We start from the raw sequence: 16,708 nt of genomic DNA, 5'->3' as shown, positions 1-16,708 counted from the left end.
GATTCCAAATGCAAATAGCACACTTGAAATGAACTCTGGAGCTTTTATCTGCTCATTGTAATTGGAATAATGAGGGAATAACAAACACCTGGCCATGGAACAGCTGAGAAACCAATTGTCCCATTACTTTTGGTCCCTTAACAAGTGGGAGGCACATATGCAAACTGTTGTAATTCCTACACTGTTCACCTGATTTGGATGCAAATACCCTCAAATTAAAGCTGACAGTCTGCAGTTAAAGCATATTGTGTTTGTTTAATTTCAAATCCATTGTGGTGGTGTATAGAGGCAAAAATGTTAGAATTGTGTCGATGTCCCAATATTTATGGACCTGACTGTACATGTCACAGCTTAGGGATACTCAAGGATCACTTAAAATGATTCTAAAGGCTGATATTTAAAAAAAACAAATCACACATATGTCTATACCTACCTGCTGTGTGCAGTGGTTTTGCACGGAGCAGCTTGGATCATCTTCTTCTCGGGTCCCCCGCCAGCACTCCTGGCCTGTCCCTCTGGTCGGGTTCCCCCACAACAAGCAGCTTGCTATGTGGGTACCCGAGCATGAACACTCCCCAGCTGCTGCTCCATGTGTCCATTCACACGCAAAGCCGCAGCACGGCCCTGTCCCTTCTCCTCATTGGCTTACTGGCTGTGATTGACAACTCCCGATGCTGTCTCAGCCAATGAGTAGAGGGAATCCTGGGATATCTGAGAATCTAGTGTACATCGCTGGATCGAGAGGGGGGCTTAGGTGAGTATTAGGGGGGCTGGGGAGGATGCTGCACATAGAAGGTTTTTTACCTTAATGCGTCAAGGTGAAAAACCTTGAGTCTTTACAACCACTTTAAAGCCAAACTCCAATTACTTTAAATTGGTCCAGAGTAGTTATCTCTGTAGCTGTATATACTACTTCCAGAGGGCTGCTTAGGATACTAAAAATCTTCGCTCTCTTCATACATTATTATAGAATAGGCTTCATGACAGAAGAATGGCTAGACATTAGTCCCCCCAAAATCAATGGGGAGTATTTTTCTCCTTTTCACACTTTATTTTCTGTACGCTTACTTTTGAACTGGGTGGCTTGTTGCATTATTATTATTATTATTATTATACAGGATTTATATAGCGCCAACAGTTTGCTCAGCGCTTTACAATATAACGGGAGACGATACAGCAACAATACAGTTCAATACAAGAGGGAAAGGAGGGCCCTGCTCCTTGGAGCTTACAATCTAGGAGGAGGGGCTAGTGGTACAAAAGGTAGTAACTGTGGGGGATGGACTGGTAGGAAGAGTAGAAGATTCCATTATTAGCTGAGGGCAGGATAGGCTTCCTTGAAGAGATAGGTTTTCAGAGATCGCCAAAAAGTGAGCAGAGTAGGCAATAGTCTGATAAATTGGGGTAGAGAGTTCCAGAGGATGGGGGAAGCTCTGGAGAAGTCCTGGAGATGAGCATGGGAGGAGGAGACCAGGGAGAGAGAGCAGGAGGTCTTGCGAGGAGCGGAGAGTACGGTTTGGGTGATATTTAGAGACAAGATCGGTGATGTAATTTGGGGCAGAGTTATAAATGGCTTTATACGTTATTGTTAATGTTTTGAATTTTATCCGTTGGGCAATGGGAAGCCAGTGGAGGGATTGGCAGAGAGGGGTGGCAGATACAGAACGGTTAGTAAGGTGGATAAGTCTGGCAGCAGCATTCATGATAGACTGAAGAGGGGATAGCCTGCAATTCGGTAGGCCAATGAGGAGGGAGTTGCAATAGTCAAGGCAAGATATAAAAAGGGAGTGAATAAGTTGCATAGTGGTTTCCGTGCTTAGGAACGGGTGTATCTTGGAGATGTTGCGGAGGTGAAGTCTACAAGATTTTGACAGTGATTGGATTTGGGGGTGAAAGGACAGCTGGGAGTCTAGGATTACACCTAGTACCCTGGTATGAGGGGAGGGACTGATGATTGTGTTATTGATCTTGATGGAGAAGTCAGGGGAGGGGGCACGGGCTGGGGGGAATACTAAGAGCTCAGTTTTGGAAAGATTGAGTTTGAGGAAGTGGAGTGACATCGATGTCGATATGTCGCTTACTAGGTTAGTAATGCGAGAGGAGACTGAAGGGGTGAGGTGAGGGGTAGAAAGATAGATTTGTGTGTCATCAGCATAGAGATGGTACTTAAAGCCATGGGAGTTTATCAAGTGACCAAGGGAGGAGGTGTAGATGGAGAAGAGAAGGGATCCAAGGACAGAACCTTGAGGGACCCCTACAGAAACGGAGTGAAGAGGAGGAGGCAGCATTATAGGTAACGCTGAAGGAGTGCTGCGATAGGTAGGAGGAGAACCAGGAGAGAGCAGAGTCTCTGAGACCAAGAGAGTGGAGTTTTTTGAGGAGGAGGGGATGGTCAGCCGTATCAAAAGCCGCAGAGAGGTCAAGTAGTAAGAGTACGGAGTAGTGGCCATTGGTTTTAACTGTTAGTAGATCATTAGTGAGTTTTAGTAGGGCAGTTTCAGTGGAGTGTAGTGCGCGAAAGCCAGACTGTAAAGGGTCAAGAAGGTTGTTGTTGTTGGTGAAGTGGGAGCTCAGGCGATTGTAGACTAAGCGTTCTAGGAGTTTAGAGGTAAATGGCAGCAGGGAGAGGTCTTAAGTTGTTCAGGTTGGTAGGGTCCAGGGAGGGCTTTTTAAGTATGGGAGTGATGTGCGCATGATTTAGAGGGGAGGGGAAGGCACCAGTAGAGAGGGAAAGATTGAAGATGTGAGTGAGGGAGTATAGGATGGAATAAGAGGGTGACCATAGTAGTTGTGAGAGGACAGGATCCAGGGGGCAGGTAGTGATACGGGCTTCTGAGAAAACCTTAGTGACCTCTTTGGTAGTAGCAAGGTCAAAAGAGGAAAGTGTTGAGGGAGGTTTAGTATAAGGTATGCTAAGTGAGATGGATGGCTGTGCAGTGGCGATGCCCCTACGAATTGCGTCAATCTTGTTTTTGAAATGATTTGCAATCTCTTGAGCAGTGAGTAAGGTACTGGGTGGAGGTGGAGAAAGTAGAGAGTTAAAAGTAGAGAAGAGACGACGAGGACTGGATGACAAGGTATTAATAAGAGTGACAAAGTAGACTTGTTTGGCATCATGAAGGGAGGAATTGTATGTTAAGAAAGCAGATATATATCGGGTGAATGCTTGCTGGGATTTGGTTTTACGCCACAATCGCTCCAGTGCACGACTATGTCGTTTATATTTCTGGTGTCGTCAGTCTGCCAAGGTTGTAATGGTCGGGGCCTGATTCTTTCTTGTTGTTAGAGGAGCAAATGAGTCTAATGCGGATAAAAGCAAACTGTTGTAGACAGCAGTGGCCAGGTCAGGGCAGGGGAGAGATTCTGTCATAGAGTTGGTCAGTTGCAGAGTGGAAAGGAGCAGGGTTCAAGTTGTAAAGGATTCTGCGGGTAATTGTTTGCTGCTTGGAGGGATAGGTGTTTGAAGATGAGGACACTGTAAAGATGATGAGATTGTGATCAGAGAGAGAAAAGGGGGTGTTTGTGAGGTTGTAGGGAGTGCAAAGATGGGAGAAAACAAGGTCTAATATATTCCCATCAGAGTGAGTGGAGAACTGTATACACTGTGGTAATGCAAAAGATGAGGTTAGGTTGAAGAGTTGGGATGTAGCCGGGTTGTTGACAATAATAGGGATGTTAAAATCTCCGAGAATGATAGTGTGTAGTTCAGAGGAGAGAAAGTAGGGTAGCCAGGCGGAGAAATCATCAAGAAAGCGGGACACCGGTCCAGGAGACCGATAGATCACTGCAATCCTCAGAGAAATGGGAGAAAACAGCCGGATGCAGTGAGTCTCGAAAGAAGAGAAGGATAGAGAGGGAGGGTTAGGGAGGACTTGAAAGGTGCTCAGTGGGGATAGAAGCAAACCAACCCCACCACCTTTCCGACCACTGGGTCTGGGTGAGTGGGTCCAGATGAGGCCTCCATAGGAAAGTGCTGCGGGGGAAGCAGAATCTGCTGCTTGGAGCCAGGTTTCTGTAATAGCTAGTAGGTTAAGGGAGCAGGAGACAAAAATTTCATGGACAGAGGTAAGCTTATTACAGACAGAGCTGGCATTCCAGAGCGCACATGAAAAAGGGAGGGTGGTTTTTGGGAGCATGGGGACTGATGTCAAATTGAAGGGATTGCGGCTATTCCTGGAAGAAAGAGGATGCCTGGAGTGGGAGTGAAATACTGGAGGACCAGGGTTTGGGGAGCTATCCCCAGAGGTTATGAGAAGAAGGGTGATGAAAGGGTGATAACATTGGAGCGAGATGTACACGAGTGCACGTCTTCCAGTCCTGGTGTTTGGGTCAGCAGGAGAGTGAAGTATCAGCAGGAGGTGATGAGAGCAGCAGTAGCGAGATGGTAGAAGTGAGGGTGAGATGTATAAGGTGGAGCAGAGGGATAAAGAAGTGAGATTTTTGGAACGCAGGAAAGTAATATGAAAAGGAGTAGACGGGACATATTAAAAGGTTCACGGAGTAGGACTCAGACTTGTAAGAGATGTTTCCCAGGGTGTTTGCTTGCAGTCTGTCCAGCATGCAGTAGAGTTTCTTGTATCTCCTTGCTGCTTGAGTTATCCTGCTTTAGTTAAACTGCTGTGTTTAACTGCGTCTTCGCACTCCATCAACGCAGCACTCACGCAAAAGCTGCACCCCATCTGTGACTGTACCCCCCATCTGACTAAAATTGCATAAAATTGTCGATATGCTGTGCAGACAACCCCAGGTTGTAACATGATGTTAACAAATGACCCAGGGAGTGCATTACATGCTAAACAATGTAGTTTTAATCTAACCCCTGCTAGCTGGTTTTATCGAATCCATTTATGTGTATGTTTTCCAGTAAATAGGAAATATAACATGCACAACAGGACACCTTGGTAAAATAAAGTGGCACTAGTGACATTTCAGCTGTACCGAAAAAGACCTCTGTAAATAATGTTATTAGGGGCCATTCACACTGCAGTGTGTACTTTGAGTGCAGGTGAACACACGTGCGATATCATGTTAAAATGCACTGTATTGCTACTTTTTTTTTTTTTTCTTTCTTCTTCAGTATACATCAACACAATGCATTGGTGGGAACTGCTGCTAATTTAAATACATTGCTTTTACAGTGTATATGTACTGGCATGATCAATGCATGCCAGCACACCTAGTGTGAATGACAGTGACCTAATATCTGTTAATTCTTAACAATTTGCCACACCACCACAGTAGATTTACTGTGGCAGGGCAGCAGCTACAGGCATAGTCTTATGTATATATACGTGATTCTGCCCCTTCTGGGTTAGGAGCATACAGCACGCCCCTTCTGTGACTGCTGTGTCCTGTAACTGAGTATCATGTGATAGCGATCACATACTGTTGTGATCTGTGATTTGGCCCATGGCAATCACATGGTACCTGGCTACCTTTACCATGTGATTAGTTGTAGCCAATCACAGATCACAACCATAAGCAAGTTGGTCATGAATGGGAAACCTATTCATGACAGCCAAAACTATTGCTTCCCCCCCCCCCCCCCCCCCCCCAAAGTAGTATAGTTTCAATATGGTGAAACTGAGTTACTCTGATTACAGGATGTATGGAAAAAAAATAGAAAAATTTAAAAAAAAGTTTTATTTAATTTCTTAATCTTCCCCCAAAAAGTGACAATAAATTACAACTTCGAAAAACTTGTCATGCCTCTTACTAAATACCGCAGACCGTCTACTTTCCAAAGAGGGGTCATTTGGGGTTATGTGTACTGTCCTAGAATTTTGGGGCCTCAAGAAATGTCAGTAAGTACATCAGGGTTGATCAGTTTTTAAATATATATGTATATCATAGTTTGTAGACACTATAACTTTCGCACAAACCAATTACTATATATTACTATAATTTACCAAAGATATGTAGTAGAATATATTTTGGTCTAAATTGTTTTATATTTTTTTATTGGATATGTTTTATAACAGAAAATTTGTTTTTATTTTTTTATTTTTTTTGTCAGTCTTTTTTTTTTTTTTTATATAATAAAAAATTAAAAACCCAGTGGTGATCAAATACCACCAAAAGAAAGATCCTTTTGTGTAAAAAAAAAAAAAAAGATATAAATTGCATTTGGGTACAGTGTTGCGTGAACACACAATTGCCAGTTAAAGCAGCACAGTACTGAATAGCAAAAAATGTCCTGGTCATGAAGGGGGTAGAACCTTCTGGAGGTCAAGTGGTTAAAAAAAGAAACTGTTTCCGTGTAAAATTTTTAATATACATACTGTATAAACATAGTGCCCCCTATTTGTATGGTAGATGTGCAAGCGCTGCTTCCTGCTTTTGACATAAATTGTTATGTTTTACTGTTCCTTCTCACAATGAAAGTTTAAGGATTGGCTGACTCATTGAAAATGCACTCCCTCTTTGGTTAATATCTTATCCCAGGAGTTGTTTGGTAGCAAGGTTGAATGATGCTGAGTATATATCATGAAAAAAAAAATTATAGGCCACATTTATAAAATATGAATGTTGTCACATTCTGTAATTTAAAGGTTAACACTACAGGAAAAAAAAACGTAATTCTGTGCTTTTAACATTTTTAGATTATCATGATAAAAACTCACAAGTGCATTTTATATATATATATATATATATATATACAGTAATCATAATCCCACTATAGGGTCATATTGACAGTTAACAAATATTCACTGCAGGTTAATCTTCCTGATACTTGTGTTTTTGTGTTACAGGAAATGATTAACCATCTGTGAACGTTTGGTAAATATTATATTCACTGCTTTATAAATACACCCCTTTATAGGTTTTTCTAACATTCTGAGTTTTTCTTTTTCAGAGTGCAGCAAAAATGATAAAAGAGACTATGGACAAGAAGTTTGGCTCATCGTGGCATGTAGTGATTGGAGAGGGTTTTGGTTTTGAGATCACACATGAAGTAAAGAACCTTCTGTACATGTTCTTTGGGGGAAGTCTGGCTATATGTGTCTGGAAGTGCTCATGAGGGATCCTACACAAAAACCGATCTCTTCACTTCTTACCTTCTACTCAGGATGTGCTGCTACAAAGCCTCGCTCAGGAAAGAGTCTTTTGCTGGGCTCTCTATTATTTGGGGTGTCAGGATGTCTCTTCTTAACTCACTGGGAACCATAGGGGTTTGCAATAGATTTGCGTGCACCTCTGACTTGAAATTCAAAAGAAAGTGATTGGTTTGGCTCTTGCAATACGTGTGTAAGTATATTCTTCTGAGCCTTGGAATGGCCTGTTACACCAAATGAAGAAAATGAACTGCTGTCAGTTTGCTTTTCCTATGCTCTGACCCTCAGAGGCTTTTGTAACCAGTTATAATGTATGCACAGGGTTTTACTGTCGTACTGGCACCGCAGCTCTGGTTTCCCAAATACATTTTGTGATCATTGTCATTTTGGCACCTTCTTTTCCTTCTCATTTAAAAAATAATGAATTCATACTAGGTTTCCCTGTTGCTTTGCCTTCCTACTATTCTCTATATCACACATTCTCTTATGTATGAGTCATTTACCCTCTCCCCTTAACAAGTGGACTCACAATTTCTCTGCAGAGAAATATGTTTTGTTTTTAGTTCAGTATTTTGTTTCTTATACACCCACATAGGTTTGTGCAATTAAAAAGATCCTGTTATCCGGGCAACCACAGGCTTTTAGCATGCTAAGGAGTAAAATCTATATGTCGTATTCTCAGAATTAGTTGGCTGACACTATATTCAGATTTTCTTCATTGGTGGAGGTTGATTTTTTTGTAGTAGTTAACTTTTGAGGGGGTCTCTCTTTGCTTGGTGGAACTGGGAGTTTTGAAACTTGTTTTAATATTGTATAGATTAGCTAACAATTCTCTGAGTACAATATTTAGAGTCGTTTCAAGATATTTTTTCACATTTTTTATATATATATATATATATATATATATATATATATTCATGTGACTTCGTGTAGAGGTTTCCTGTGCTTTTTCACATGTGAATTTTTTCCATTTTACTATTGCTTTTGTTTCCCATGTTCAATCTCCCGAACTCTCTGGTTGCATATCATTCCATCTAGCTTCCCTTTTGTCCATTTGACGTAGATGTGCATCATAGACTCTCCACAAGCCATAAATAATAGATCAGGAGATTTAGGATACCACAGAGAAGCCTGCCAGCTACTAGTCCTTAATTCCTCTTGTTCAGTGGCAGAAACGTGAAGCCATGTTTCTTGGAAGGATTTTATACTCTGCTGGAACTTCAAGTACGATGTTTTTTATGTTAAATCTGGTTGTACAATGATTGACGCTCTACTTGTCATTAATAAACTTTCTTGGATTTTTTAAAGAACATAATCTTATTTGTAGAAATCTGTCCATGTTTGTGCCATAAGATTTGCAAAGGGACGTACAAAATAACTCTGTGTATATTTTACATCTGTAGCTTATCTTTGGAAGGCTGGACATAGTCAAAGGCCTATACAAAATCATCTTATCAAATATCCATTCCCTATAGAAAATAAGGTCAAACAAAAGTTGGAACAGAGGTGGGACAGAGCAGAGCCAGCCATAGATGGATTAAAATTCGGCTGGTTCAGCAGTGACTGGCCAAATTTTGATCCATCTATAGGCAGGCTGATTGCACAGAGGTCAATCTTTTGATTGACCTCGGTAAAACCATCTTGTTGGGTTTTTTGTTTGATCAGTGTTGCCAGCTACAGCCAGCAACACTGATCATTGTGTTCTCACAGCAGGAAGGCTTCCTGCTGTCAGAACATATTGATTGTGTTGATGGGGGAACCGGCACATTTTTTTTTTTTTTCGCTTAATCTGCTGGGTGAACAAAAAAAATTGTTTAATATATGCCTGCCTAAGGCAATAATGGGGTCTACAAGAATTCAGATATTTCTTACTGGGTTTAAATTGCTTGAGATTATACAAATAAAACCTGCCTTCAATCTTCTTGGTGATGCATCAAGCCAGTATGCAGTATAAATTCAGGAAACGGAATCACCCACCACATATATAAAATGTTTGGACATCTGACTAAAGCGCCTAAGTGTCTGGCTTCAGAAACAGTCCTTGAACCAGCTAGACATTGGATTAATATGTTGGCGATGGTAGCCATATTGTTTCACTACAGGTTTCCCAAGATAACTCCAAAGAACTTCTTTCTTCCCTTTTATGGTTGAACTAGATGAACGTGTCTTTTTTTCAGCTAGACTAACTATGTAACTGTAACTTTCAGAATCTACAACAGTTTAATAGTTCCTGAATATCAGAAGCTTAATGATTGGTTTCACTTGTCACCTCAAATTGCCCTCTAATGAGATCTTTATTTTGACATGTTCCCCTTCCCCCTGTATTCCTCTTGCCATTGCTTGTCTCAGGAAAGTGTTTATAGCTGAGAAAAGCTACAGCTGTCTCCTCAGAATCTGTTGGTTGAGGGCAAGGGCCAGTACTCAAAATTATGGTTAAAAAGCACTTAGAAACATGGAACAAAGTATTATGTGTACCTTGTCTCATAGAGGACAGAACTGTAAAATCAAAATTCTAATGATAGATCTTTAATGGTGTAGATGGCTCAAAGCAATCATGTAACGACTCCATTTTTTTCTAATAATCTCTAAAATCTAGTAAGGAAGACACTAAAGCTGGTCATACATGGATCCATATTCAACCGTTTCAGCAGGGATCAGCTGATTTTCCATCCATGTGTGGCAACTGTGGTTGAACAGAAGTCAATCTACTGATCAACTTTTGTTCAACCGCCCTGTCTGTATAAATTTGCTCAATCAGCACCACAGGCAATAAGCTGTGTATTCTAATGGTGGGGGGGGGTCTCCCTGCTGTCAGAATACAATAACAGTGGGGAGGATTCTCTCATTCCCTTTGAGTGTGTGTATGAGGAAATTGGGTCAGTTTTTTTTTTTTCATGCAAGCTAATGATCGAATAAACAAAACTGGCTAATGCATGCAGAACATGTATGTTCCTTTTCAAGAAGATCAACTTTTTTAGGGATTTTATTTCCATATGTTCTGGTACACAAATTATTAGGAAAACCTATAATGATCATGAATTTGAAGAAACTGAACAGGTTTCTAGTTCAGGATGGGGAACATTTACTAAAGACCCTCATAGATGTTTTTATAATCGCGCTCGATTTACAGGATGGTTATCTGCATGTCCCAATCCATTCAGCACAGTAGTCTTTTTTGCTTACTTTTTAATTCTGTCAGATCAGAAAGTCTTTCATTGGTAGCTCTGGGTCTTGCCCTTTGGTCTGTTATCAACCCCAATAATCTTCTCCAAAATGCTAGTAGAGGTCATGTCCTATCTCAGACTTCAGATTCCTTATTTCTACAATATTTTTCAGAAGGGAAGACGCTGAAAGACAGGTGCTCCTTCTCACAGTGGTGAAACTAGGCTGGCTGGTAAATAGGGCGAAATCTGTTTTTTGTTCCACTCCAAGTGAGTTTTTTCATGGTACCAGATCAACTGAGTATTCCAAAAGATTTATCTCCCAGATAAAGAGGGCTCCGAGATACTGATAGCATCTAGCCAGGTGATCTTGAGACTTCTACACAGTGTGCACAATCATTAAGCAAGTGAGTATTTTGACCAAATCGTAATTGTTATGCATTTTGTCCAACTCCAAGCTGTATAAACTTAAATGCTTACTGGATTTAAGCATATCAGGCGATGTTCATTTGTGTAATGATGGAGGGTGTGGCCTCAAGTCGATCAACACCCTATATCAAGGTTTGCATAATTATTAGGCAGCTTTTTTTCCTCAGGTACAGTGGACCAAAAAAGACATGCAAATTAACTGCCAAAGATATGAGAAGAATCAAACGTGAAGCTCCAGGAATCCATTATTCTCAAGTGCTGTCATATTCCAGAACTGCAACCTACCTGAAGTGCCCAAAAGAACAAGGTGTTCAGTGCTCAGAGACACGGCCAAGGTAAGGGAGGTTGAAACCTGACCAACACTGAACAAGACACAAAAGTTGAAACGTCAAGACTGGGCCAAGAAATATCTGAAGACAGATTTTTCAAAGGTTTTGCAGACTGATGAGATGAGAGTGACTCTTGAGGGGATAGATGGATGGGCCCATGGCTGGATCAGTAACTGGTACAGAGCTCCACTTTGACTCTAATGCCAGCAAGGTGGAGGTGGGGTACTGGTATGGGCTGGTATTATAACGGTTGAGCTAACTGGACCTTTTCGGGTTGAAGATAGACTCAAAATCAACTCCCAAACCTACTGCCAGTTTTTAGAAGACACTTTCTTCAAGCAGTGGTACAGGAAAAAGTCTACATCTTTCAAGAAGACCATGATAGTTATACAGGACAATGCTCCATCGCATACATCAAAGTACTCTACAGCATGGCTAGGCAGTAAAGGCCTTAAAGATGAAAGAATAATGACATGGCCCCCTTCCTCACCTGATCCAAACCCTATTAGGAACTTGGCCTTGATTAAAATGGAGATTTACGGTGAAGGAAAACAGTACACCTCTCTGAACCATTTACTCGAGTCTGTGGTTGCTGCTACACAATAATTTGATCATCGACAGACCAAGAAACTGACAGACTCCATGAATGGAAGGCTTATGACTGTTATTGAAAAAAAAGGGTGGCTATATTGGTCACTGATTTTTTTTGAAATGTCAGAAATGTGTATTTGTAAATTTTGAGTTGTTTGTTTATTATTCTCACTTTAGCCACTTGCCATCTGCCCTATAGCAGATGTACTGCTACAGAGGGGACCTTCTGTGCAAAATCATGTATATAACGATTTTGCATTTCCGCCACTGGGGGGTGTGCGCTTGGCGCTGAAGTGCCACTACTGCTATGATTCAGGAAATAAAATCTAGCAGGTTGCCTAGTAAAAACAGCACACTCTACCCACAGAAACACTAGCTAGGCACACAATTAACCCTTTGATAACCCCTTCCCAGCCAGTGTCATTTAATACTGTGACAGTGTGTTTTTTTAGCACTGATCACTGTATTAGTGTCACTTAGTATCTGAATGTCCACCACAATATCGCAGTCCCACTACAAGTTGCTGATCGCCACCATCACTAGTATTGAAAAAAAAACTATCAATAAAAAATTATCAAACCAATCAAAATAACCTTATTGGGATTTTTTCTACCAAAAATATGTAGCAGAATACATTTTGGCCTAAATACATGGCCTAAATTTATAAAGAAATTTGATTTTTAAATTTTTTTTTATTGTTATAGCAGAAAGTAAAGAAAAAAAAAAAATATATATATATATATATATAATTATTATTATTATTTTTTTTTTTTTTTTGAAATGTTGGTTGTTTTTCATTTATAGAGCTAAAAATAAAAAACCCAGAGGTGGTCAAATACCACTAAAAACTCCATTTGTGCGGAAAAAAATGAAAAATTTCATTTATGTATAGCATTGCATGACCACGCAATTGCCAGTTAAAGTAATGCATTGCCGTATTGCAAAAAATGGCCTGGTCACAAAGGGGGAAGGAGGGCAAGTGTTTAACAGATGAAAATAAAGTAAGGTAGGAAAAAAAAAATTTTTCCATTTAGTTGCATAATATTTCTGCACACTAATAGTTGCCCAATAATTGTGCACACAGATATTCTCTTAAAGAGAAAACCTCACTTTTACTTTCTTAAATATTCATGTTTGAGGCTTTTGGATTAACAGAGAGCACTGTAGTTGTTCAAAAATGACATTAATCCTCAAAATTATACTTGCCTAATAATTGTGCACATAGTGTAGGGCTGATGACATCTTTGATTCCTGCCTTAACCAGAGCCCAACTGCATTCAAGAACCCTTGAGCATTTCTCTTATTCTATTGGGATCAGAAAAGGAGACCCCTGGATCAAACAGTCTGTCTTCCCCTAGACAATAAAGTGGAACTAAACCCATCAATTTAACCATTTTCCAAAACAGTTACATTCAAGGCATGCAGTGAATCACTGTCACAAGTGCTTGTGCTCTCAACCATACTGTTAAGCCATCAAATGGCTGCTGTCATAACTGATCAAAGGTGTAGCACCATGGCAACTGCAGATCAAACAGAGGTTAAAATGGCATATGTAAAGGATAGTAGGTTCCACTTCAGTTTGCTAGGTGGATCCTATTATTTTGGGATAAAGCAGAGACTGGGTCCATCAAGACACCATAAACATTACGACGGATGCCAGCTCTTGGGATGGCGGAGCTTATTTTCTAGAATTTCAACACTTGGTCTCCAGATTTAGTTCAGGCTGCTTCTGACCTGAGGGAAATCTGAACTGCAGTTCAGGGGGCTCTGCTAGCCATTCAGTAATCCATCAGAGGGCACAAAGTACAGATCATCTCAGACAACGCTAATACGTGAGCATACCTAAATTATCATAATAGTGAAAAGTACTATCCCCATAGTCCAAATAAGGGGCTCTTTGAATCTGGTTGTATACCTTCTGATTAGACGGCCATTTAAATCAAAGTTTTCCCTTGGCTGGCTGCAAGTGGTGTCTGCCAACTGTGGATCTCTTTGCAAACAGTGCCAACAGGAAGGTGAAACATTTGTTTTCTTTTGCAAGAGAAACAGATTTTTGGTGCATCAATGTCCTGTCCCAAGAATGAAACATCATTCTGGGATATGCATGCCCCCCATCTCCTCTTTTATCCCTCAGGTTTTACAGATGTTGAATCAGTCCAGGTGCAGACAGGTTTAGTTTACCCTTTGGTGGCCTAAGAGAACATAGTTTGCAGATCTGCAGTTGATATCTCTGCAACCTTCTTGGCCTATTCCAACTAGAGTGGATCTTCTCTTCCTGGACTCATGACATCATGCCAGACTGGAATTTTTTAAATTGAGGGCCTGGTTCTTGCAACAGATATTATAAGACACAAAGATTATTCAGCAAGCGTTATTGAAACTCTTCCTGGTAGTAGGAAGCTGGGAACCAGGAAGATTTATGCCAAGGTTTGGAAAGTTTTTTTTCTTCATGGTGCATTAAGATGAAGATTCTCTGCACTCTGGATTCTGTTATCTTACACTTCTTTCAGGATGGAGCAGATAAGGGTCTCGCTTTGAGTAGCCTTTGAGTTAAAATTTCTACCTTGTCAGTTTTTCTTGACATGAAACTGGCAAAAAGCCAGTTGGTCAAGAGTGTGTTTACAGCTAGAGAACAACCTCTTCAGCTGCAAATTTTGTTCCCCTGTAGTATGTAGTGTTTGTCAAAAGTCCTTAATGAATTGACTACTGAGTCTTTTGAATCTTTGCTAAGTGCCTCACATTAGAGATCGCTTTTCCCTTTGCCATTACTACCACTTGAAGAGTTAGGGATTTGCAATCTCTATATTTAAAAAAAAAAAAAATTCTTACTATTTTGCCCAGTAGTTTTACCAGATCTAAGGTAGCAACAGTATATCATAGCTCCCAGGAAACGTATTCTTCCATCCTTCTGTACTGATCCAAGAACCCACAAGAAGAGAATTTCCACTCAATGGATGTTAGAAGATGTCTTCCCACTTAGAGGCTACCAAAGATTTCAGGAGATCAAACCATATGCTGATCCTTTTTTGAGACCCTAAAAAGGGATTGCAAGCTTACAAAGCAACCTTTGTCAGATGATTTAGGCAAAATATTTCATCAGTAGGGTTCAGGTTCCTCATTCGTTAAAAGCCCATTCTGCCAGATAATTGCCAGCATCTTGGACAGAAAAAGCAGAAGCTTTAGTGGAACTGCACAGTGGCTATCTGATCAAGTCAAGATATCTTCATTAAGCACTATTGAATTTTTGGTACTCTTGCAACACCTTGTGTTTGGCACAACAGTTCTACAAGCAGTGGCCCCTCCCTATGATAGACTGGTGGTTATTTGATTTTCCTTTCAGGTTGTTGTCCCATAAGAATGCTGGGGAAACTCCTTGTTAGACTTTCCAGTTTTGTGGGAAGCTACTAGGACAGCAAGCCTACATTCCACCCTGTGTTTTGGTGTTTTCTTTTTATCCTAGTGATTGTAAATAATAATTAATACATTATAATCTATTTTGAAAATTGGAGTGTGCACAGGGGTGTGTAGAACACAACTTCCTCCAAAGAAATTTGAGTTGGTCAACCTCTGCTCTTTTCAAGAGAGTGTAGCATTTACTGGATTCCAGCAACAGATGACAAGTCCAACAGCATATAACCAAATTCTTCAGTATTCAAAATACTTTGTGCTTCTCTTTTCTATTTTAAAAATTATATGGACATGCCACACATCCAGCATACAGTGTCCAATATACTATATATCTTTGTGCCTTTTATGCAAGGATATGTGCCCATATGCCATAATCCATTCCTTCCATTATCCTCTCTCCATCCTAGCAGTCCAATCTTCACTTAATATACAGTTTTTTTTTCTTATTTTCTAAGAAATAAAGTAAACTGATTGGTTAATCAAACACTTTTACTCTTGTTTGTTAAACAAGATCATAAGACCCTACTTGCAGTACCTGAAAATACCTAAAAAAGGGCAACTGTATTGTTTATAACCCTTGTTTCCTATGACTGTAAACAGTGACTCATTTGAATAGAATTAGTGGCGGAAGAGTATGCCAATTCTATCCTACCACTTCTGAGGATCTTCCCTTTAATGTATAAATGGACTTGCAGCCTGTCTGTACATGTACATTCAGGAACATACAGTATATATCTTACACATACAATATACCATACACTATTTATGCATTATTGGACATAGTCTACTTTATCTCAACTGTGGGATGAGGGAGGTGGGAGGGATTTTTCACTTTTCTGTTATGTTTCCTGGAGAGAGGAACCAATCATCTCAGGTTGTTGTCCTGGAAGACTCCCATTACCTGTAAATCTAAAGGGGATTTTTTTTGCTTCTTGTTTCTTCACTACAAAGCCAAGCAAACTCCCCGTGCAGTTTCCCATCAGCTGTTCCACGGCACTGCCTTGGTGACCGTACCCAAACCCTGCCATGAGGTAGATGCATGGCCAGCCTGTAATGATACCCTAGGCCTTTGGATTCTGTTGTTGGCTTTTTTAGGGAACCTGCTGACATGTGTTAGTTAACTGCACACTGTAAGCCTTTCTCTAAAGATTCCTTTGGAGTATGCCCACCAGAAGGGCAAAGACTATCTGGTTCTGACTGTTGGTCACAGGAAACTTTCCAGACTGGTTTTGTGATAAGTGCAGGGGCTTGCGTCCATTTTTTTTTCCTTTTGAAGACTGGCTGTGTATGTTGCCTCCCTAAGTTACCCCTGGTGAGTTACTACTTTATTTGTGCTCCAACACTCCAGTGTCACAAGCGCTGTATGGGGCTGGTGCTGCAACAGTTTTTACTGTGTCATAAAGGGTCTGGTAATGTGCTGTTTAATCTCTGGCAAATCCCTTATGGGGAGGTAACTGAGAGTATAGTACAGTGACTAATGTACTGTACAGGGACGGACTGACAACTCATGGGGCCCCTGGGCAGTAAGAGATAATGGGGCCCACTGTTCCCCCGCCTACATTCAAGCCACACCCACACAACACCCTACATACATATTGCAGCTCAGCTGCATAGAAGGGGCATTTAAATATTTACTGCAGCAAAGACTGCATGAATGTTCCCAGCTTCTTTCTGTAGAAAGAAGCTGGGAACTTTAAAACTTCCAGGTTTAAAGATGGCTGCCATGTGGGGGAAG

General features: G+C 40.6%; 1 protein-coding gene across 1 annotated transcript in view; it reads left to right on the top strand.

The window, feature by feature from the left end:
* Positions 1 to 8,370, top strand: part of DNAL4 (dynein axonemal light chain 4) — a 41,716-nt gene extending 33,346 nt beyond the window's left edge. Inside the window, exon 4 of the mRNA XM_089681991.1 lies at positions 6,857 to 8,370. Within this exon, the coding sequence (XP_089538117.1) occupies positions 6,857 to 7,021 (165 nt within the window). The 3' untranslated portion in view covers positions 7,022 to 8,370. The remainder of the gene's footprint in view (positions 1 to 6,856) is intronic.
* The last annotated feature ends 8,338 nt before the right edge of the window (positions 8,371 to 16,708 follow it).

This window comes from Staurois parvus, unplaced genomic scaffold (genome assembly GCF_062004578.1).
Source record: "Staurois parvus isolate SC_StPar_1 unplaced genomic scaffold, SC_StPar_1.0 ptg000282l, whole genome shotgun sequence".
Taxonomy (NCBI): domain Eukaryota; kingdom Metazoa; phylum Chordata; class Amphibia; order Anura; family Ranidae; genus Staurois; species Staurois parvus.
The sequence above is the reverse complement of the archived record's forward strand: the minus strand, read 5'-3'. Positions and strand labels throughout refer to the sequence as shown.